Here is a 6,936-nt window from a genome sequence, read left to right on the forward strand (position 1 = left end):
ATGCGCTAGCTCGGCTACATGCCCTCAGAGAGCATCTGTTCCCCTATTGGCGCGCGTTGTTGCCTGGCAACCTGCTGAATGATGTCTGTTGATAATACAGAGGAAAACAAGAGTGGCCTGGCAACGACGCAGCCAACAGAAAGCACCGCAAACTACATCAAAATGAAGTTAGCTGAATTTAGTGGATGTGTGTCTGCGTACGAGCTGAGCGGTGAAACGGCGCCGGGATGTGTCAGCATGTGCGGGATGTGTCCATCGTGCGTCTTCGCCCCCAAACCACCCGGTTTCACTCAGCGTTTGTGGAAGGTTTCGGATGATGTCAAGAGGAGATTTGTGGTGGAGCTGCTTTTACGTTGCACAAACGTACAAGTGCTCGAAAGCATGCAGAGTGTCCTGAGCGTAACATCATGGACTTTGTTCACCTACGCCAGGTCGAGGCGCTCAGCTTCACTTCAAGATTATTCCTGCCGCAGCACAACCCGAGCGCTGGATGGGAAACCACTTGGCAGCAAAGACATGAATGAGATGTGGGACTGGTTCAGTAGCAGCCCCAACTGGATAAAATCGTGCTATCTTTGCCGTGTTTTTTCACTCTGTGACACCGAACTTTTACGCATGATCTCTAACTTAATCAACGTGCTTCTGGTCAGACAAAAACGAGGATTTCTTCCATTCAAGTGTAAGATCACAGAGGAAAAAACACAACGCAGGACAGTTTATTTACAGAAGTGTACAGGAGTTAAAACATTGTCTATTTTTTGGTACTGATTTGCAGCCTAGTCATTTCTTAACCTTTACCGAGTCCTTTGATTTTTTTTAATTGCGCAAGGCTGTAGTTAGGTTGCGCTGCAGTTACTATTCGGTACTAGGCTATTTAAATACTTATGCAGAATTCAGCAATTTTGACTTGTATCATTTTATTATAATTATCATATGCCCTTTCCAGTGACCAATTACAAAACCAATCAACTTGATCCACACAATGATGAAGACTCAGAGGATCCAGCCCTCATGGTAGTCCCTGGATCCTCAAAGTCTATGTCTGGAGTCAACCTATGCATAGACTTCATAGGCTGCCTACCTGTTGATCTGTCAAAGAGGATACTTGGTAAGGGAACACATACTGTAGACAAACTTAAACTAAGAGGCTACTGATAGTTTCCACTCGGTACAATAGGAACATATGCAGTGTTCACAGGCTGCAAGAGTGCTACTCTAGCTGTATTCTTGATATCTTTAGATATATAGAAATTTAAGTATGTTATATTATGTAACACAAATTATTATACATGCTGAAAACTTTCATCAGAATTCCAAGCTACTGTAACCACACCCATACACACACACAAACAGAATCAGAGAGTCCTAAGTCAAGCACTTGAGCATAAAGCAACTTCACTGGGGTAGTACCATGGGGATGCCACATAAATACTCAAGAATGGTTGTGAAATCCTTTCCATTCAAGTGTGTAGCCATTGGATATAAAAGCAACAGCAGCTCTGCCAAGTAACAGATAAAACTAAAAGGCTGTATTACTTGAAGGAAGTATGGACGGACAAAAGACAATACAATGTGTTAAGACAAAATAATGACAAGGATGACACTTTGCAATTCAGTGTAAATGTAGTATTTACAAAGGTACAATTGTCAAAATATTCTTTTAATTCAGTTTGTTACTGACATTATACTGTGCATGTTTCTGCTACAGGTCTGTTAGGGGAGCACACTTTGAGACGCTGCCAGAAGGTTTGTCGATGCTGGCAGTACCTTGCAAAGCAAACCCTGGAGGAAATCAAGTTCAGGAGAAATTTCCAGGACCAAATAAAGGCAATGATGATGGTAGACCCTACACACTTAACAATATAAATATTTAATTATGCATAAATTATTTGTATATTTTAAAGTGTTCAAAGATGTTTTTAGTGACCTTCATCGAATCAGAACTTTTGGGATTCATGCTGTAAAGTTCAACACTAACTCATTTTTCCATCTAAAAAGATAATACAATAATACCATTTTCTGTTCTAGAGGTTCAAAGGTATTAATAGAGTCAGTCCTACGTATGCCAATATTCTGGAGGTCCCCATACCCACAAAGGATGATGAGGAGGTGGATATACATCCCAGTGTCCTAAAGGTTAATACCTCTATAAACTTCAGCATTTGTACCAGAAATTAGTTGTGAGTAGGTTCATTATCTTGTTTTTGTTTTCACAGATGAAGCCATTTGAAGCTGCTTATGCCAAAATCAAAACCAAAACAGTGCAAATGGAAGAGCGAAACATCTATTGTGGTGCATATTTTGCCAAAGTGCTGTTGAACATGTTCGTGTGTTTCATTACCTTCTCTTATGTAGGAGGCTTAACTAAAACCATGCACACTGGTATTAAAGCACACATTATGTCATATAGCTGTGATTAAGGAGTGGTTGTGTACTTGAATTTGACAGAGAAGATCCTCACCGGGTGGTGGACTACAGAGGTGGAACACTGATGGCCACGGGATCCAAAGACCGTGCGGTGCATCTATTCTATGTGGCATCCAAAACAAAAGTTGTGTCAGTGATGAAGGGCCATGTTGCCAGCATTCGAGCAGTGCTGCTCTGCGAAGACAGGGACCTGGTGATTACTGCGAGCTGTGACACAAGCATCAGGTGAGGAGGAGATAATGTACAGAGTTAGTGCCCGTCATCATAGCTCAGTTCTATGACTGGAATTTTGTATGATTAATTAGGTACAGATGATGATACATTCCCCTCCTGACTGAAGTAGATTTAATAGTGTGGGTGTTTATTCGTTGTTTCATCCCATCTGTAGGTGTTGGAATTTGAAGACAGGCAGGTGTGAGATGGTGCTGTATGGCCACACTGGCACCATCAGCTGCCTGGATATCCATGCTGACACACTTGTCTCTGGAGCTAAAGACCGTACAGTGAAAGGTAAGCAGCCTAACACTGGCCCACAATATACTGAAACAACTTATATACTGTCAATCACATTAAAAAAATGTGCTACGTAGGTAATCAAATCTTTCAAGAAATTCAGCTCCTAGTTCATTTTCAAACAAATGTCTTCAGCTTTTTAAAAACATATCAGTACTTAATTGTGCATTTATGAGATTTTCACGTCTCCTGATGAACACAGAGGCAAACATTTTTCCCCATACCAGTACCATGATTTTAGACTTGCAGATATGATTGCAACCAGGAGAGCTACTGATATTCAACATACACAGTACTGTGCAGAAGTCTTAGCCAACTATTCTATTTGTTGTTTTAGGAATGTCATGATGACTATTTATTTATCATAGGAAATATGTACACACTATTTAAAAAACAACGGGGATACTCAGGATGTGATATTCAGGCTGTTCTAAATAAATATGAAGAATCAGGAGAGGTCAAGGACCAAACCAGGAGTGGAAAACTGTCACAACCTGATGAGACCTTCTTTGAGAGACTGGAGGGAATCCAGCAAAGACCTGGCTCAGCATCTGGCAGCTTCATCTGGATGCCAAGTTGATCCTTCCACAGTCCAAAGGAGCTCGATCAGGAACGGCCTTTGTGGAAGGACAGCGGCCAAGAAACCACTTTTTCTGAAGGGAACAGGGAAAAAAGGGTGAGACGTGGAAAAGCTCACGAAGTCTGGAGTCAAGATCAGTGGAAAAGAAGATTATGGAGCGACGGAGGAAGTTTGAAATGTTCAGGTCCAGTTGTTGACAGTATGTGAGAAGAAGAGTTGGAGAGAGGTGGAAGAACGAGTGCTCGCAGCAGGCTTCAGTGAAACATGTCTGTCACGGTGTCAAGACTTCAAGACAGTCTCCCAAAAAGAATTCAAGCTGTGCTAAGTGCAAAGGGAGGTCACGCTAAATACTGACTTGGACTGTCGAAGCCATGTTGTGTGTTTTTAATATTGTGTACATATTTGCTGTGCAGTTTTTTCAAGCATTCACTTTTACTTTGAAATGGAGCAGACAGAGGTGATCAATCATCCAGTTGTGTCTGCAGAGTGCTCAGTTACTGTTATGGGAACGTGAACTAATCGTAAATACCACACAACTAGTGTGGAATCTCCACACAGGGAAGCATTTTGAGAAATTTAATTTCAAGCATCCAAGCGGAATCCGGTGTGTGAAGATAAGCTCAACAACAGTCTATAGCAGCTGTGATCGGGGCCTTGTCAAAGTATGGGACATGGAGGAGGCATCGCTCCTCAGGGTGAGAATATTGCTCATAAATATATATATATTCTCTCTTAATACATGTTTTTTTAACAGATGCCAAATTGTGTGTTGTCCGCAACTGACAGGTTTGCATTTGTTCATACACCATGCATCTATTTTTCTTCTTTCTTTTTTGTATAACGTGGCACTCTCCCTAAGGTGATCGATGCCCACAAGAGCTCTGTGAAGTGCCTGTTCACTGACGAATTGCACCTTCTATCAGGGGACTTTAACGGTCAGGTCATGGCCTGGAGCATCAACAGTCAGGCTAAGGAGTGTCTTATGACCTTCACCCACCCAAAGTAAGCACCAGACCTTTGGAGCTGATGTGCAAAAATGTCCTTAAAGTTACTCAGTTCTGATTTTAGTCATGTAAGAAAACATTGTCTTCAGTGTCTTTTTAAACATTTAAAACTGCTGCCTGTCACTGACAATATCAGCCAACTGCACCTAATGTGTTTATTATCATCATCTAAACACTACGTTAAATATATTTTACCCTATTACAGAATTCTACAAAATAACCCTAAAATGTTACATTAAATGCAGGGAGGTCAAATCTCTAGCCCTTGTCTACCTGCGTGTTGTTACTGGCTGTGCGGATGGAAAAATTCGTATATTTAATTTCCTCACTGGAGACTGTTTGAGAGACATCACAGCAGAGGCTGAAACAGGCCGAATACTGTCCGTGCACTTTCACGACAACAGGTGAGTCAGGTGCATTCTCACCTGGTGTTTAGATGGTTGTATTCTATCTATGCGAGTGTCTCCCACATTTCTCTCTACCCCCATTTAGCATATTAGTGAACACAACCTCCAGTGTGAAGTTGTACCAGTTTGCCAAAGTGTTCTGGGACTATACAGATTCAAGGGAGGGAGGCCAGGATAATCTGTTGGCTCAGGGTGATGCGGTTTCTGAGAAACCTGCAGCTTCACTCAGAAAGATTCCCTTAACCTCAGTGGGAGCAGATGCCACTGCACAGGATGCTTTACCCAGTCAGAAGATGCATGACTGTGGCAGCAAGAAACCAGAGAGAGCTGAGCTGCTTCACCACACCCGCTCTAAAAGTCAAACACAAGGTCAGCATGTCCAACTCAATGTCAAAAGTACAAGTATTTTAAGATCAATTGTTCTTGTTGTAAAAGGCACATGTCCTTTACAGTCAGAGAGCGATGTGAGACAGCTAACCATTCAGTGATACTGAGTGAGAAGGCAACGTGTGAGCGGATGAAAAAGAGAGGTCTTCATCATCCTCTGACACGCGACTTCATCCTTCTCAGGGTCAATACCATCCAGAAGGCACAGTGCACGGACGAAGTCAGCATCAACATGGAGTGTAATGCAAGGCTACGGGATTCCTGGGGTCCTCACACACCTCAGGACCCTCTGCACTCTGTCCCAGTTATGACGAGTGCATCCAGTCAAAATACGACAAACACATTCAGCAGCAGAGATGTCACAACTGCTCCTGACACTATGAAGGGACATCATTCCTGTTCATTTTCCAAGCAAGCACAGCCTCACGGTGCACACACATACACAGTGATTAAGAGAGTTGGTGCCTTCACCACAAGTGCCAAAGAAGTGCTGCAGGCTCCTGAGTGCATGCTCATGAGGTCACTACCTAATCTCCAACACTGCATGAAAACTCGCACCAGTTTGCCTAAGATTAACTCATTTGGACCCATTCAGAGAGCAGAAAGGATTCAGGCTGCTCACAGTGACCCAAGATAGTGTCCAGGCTAAGAGGGTACTTATGCAGAGCTGGGAACAAAACCAGTCCAACAGAGATAAGAGGAACCCATGAAGAAGGTCATGTGTGTATTGTTTGTTTTTATGATACAATAAGCTCCATTGCACTTTGATTGTTTTTGACATTTTGTTTAATCTGAGCAACATATTTTTAAATGTTCATTAAAATTCCACTAGGGGTCAGTGTTGCATCATCTGATGGGGGCTGCACCAAGACAGAGAGTTACAGTATTAGTGGATTTGCAGTGTGCCTTATTTTTCTGAATCTGAACACAACTTGTACTTTGACAATATATTTGCACAAAAATGTTGTTTCTTTCTGTCTGTTTTTTTTGTGACGCTTAAGATATCTTGACTTACCATTTATATATTCAGGTCATGTTAACAATGGGAAGCAGAAGCACAAAATGTATTTTTTATGCAGTGTCTTTTTTAGGTAGCATTCTGCTGCAGTTTGACTGCATCAGAACTTTAAAAAAAAGTATTTTCTTAATTTTGAACACTTCATAAACAAAGCTTTTTTCACCACTTTATTATTTCTACAATAATGCTTTTTCAAGCATGCATTCTCAGATTCCAACTGTTATCATAATCAGTGCCTACTACATAACACCTGCTGTTTTCCTAGTGCACATTCTCTACTAAAACACCATATTTGTCTTAGTTAACTTACCGGCCTGAAAAAACTCTGGCCTTCATGATGAAGCAACAATAAATCTTTGTGAATTTTTAACTTGTGTGGCACTTCAAACAAGATGAGTGAAGTCATCAAAGTGAGGGGAGTTTGTTCTATCCAGACCTTTCACCCTGCCACCTCGCCTCTATTCCCCGTGCCTCGAGGGCATCATTAGGAGAGAGGAGGTTGAAGATCAGGGAGGGAAGGTCTTCTGCTTTGACAGCAGCAGCACAACAGCTGGGCACCCATGAATAACAAAAGGTCTTGAGGAGAACTGACTGGGTAAG

At 42.0% G+C, this 6,936-nt stretch overlaps 1 protein-coding gene and 1 long non-coding RNA gene across 5 annotated transcripts; one reads left to right on the forward strand and one right to left on the reverse strand.

Moving 5' to 3' along the window:
- Positions 1–70: 70 nt before the first annotated feature.
- On the forward strand, positions 71–6,494 carry fbxw10 (F-box and WD repeat domain containing 10). Of its 4 annotated transcripts, none has more exons than XM_020625345.1 (12): positions 71–679; positions 947–1,108; positions 1,709–1,839; positions 2,029–2,136; positions 2,217–2,323; positions 2,449–2,652; positions 2,816–2,937; positions 4,061–4,215; positions 4,380–4,522; positions 4,770–4,928; positions 5,017–5,300; positions 5,384–6,494. In XM_020625345.1, the coding sequence occupies exons 1-12, from the start codon at positions 79–81 to the stop codon at positions 5,953–5,955; spliced, it is 2,748 nt and encodes a 915-aa protein (XP_020481001.1). In that variant the 5' UTR covers positions 71–78; the 3' UTR covers positions 5,956–6,494. The 4 variants fall into 4 exon arrangements, with proteins under 4 accessions (XP_020481001.1, XP_020481003.1, XP_020481002.1 ...); XM_020625347.1 differs by having other exon boundaries at positions 2,217–2,292; positions 2,454–2,652; XM_020625346.1 differs by having other exon boundaries at positions 1,709–1,827.
- On the reverse strand, positions 2,557–3,752 carry LOC109974898 (uncharacterized). Its single transcript, XR_002277051.1, has 3 exons — positions 3,435–3,752; positions 2,749–2,916; positions 2,557–2,634 (listed from the first exon to the last, which is right to left on the reverse strand). It is a non-coding gene; the product is annotated as an uncharacterized LOC109974898 (long non-coding RNA).
- Positions 6,495–6,936: the final 442 nt, after the last annotated feature.

The sequence above is a fragment of the Monopterus albus genome, unplaced genomic scaffold (genome assembly GCF_001952655.1).
Source record: "Monopterus albus unplaced genomic scaffold, M_albus_1.0 scaffold353.1, whole genome shotgun sequence".
Classification (NCBI taxonomy): Eukaryota; Metazoa; Chordata; class Actinopteri; order Synbranchiformes; family Synbranchidae; genus Monopterus; species Monopterus albus.

Excerpts from the sequence above, each read along its gene's own strand:
- fbxw10 (XM_020625345.1), top strand. The coding sequence starts at position 79 with ATGATGTCTGTTGATAATACAGAGGAAAACAAGAGTGGCCTGGCAACG. Across the intron at positions 1,109-1,708 it reads TCTGTCAAAGAGGATACTTG|GTCTGTTAGGGGAGCACACT; the intron begins GTAAGGGAACAC and ends TTTCTGCTACAG. Across the intron at positions 2,653-2,815 it reads AGCTGTGACACAAGCATCAG|GTGTTGGAATTTGAAGACAG; the intron begins GTGAGGAGGAGA and ends TCCCATCTGTAG.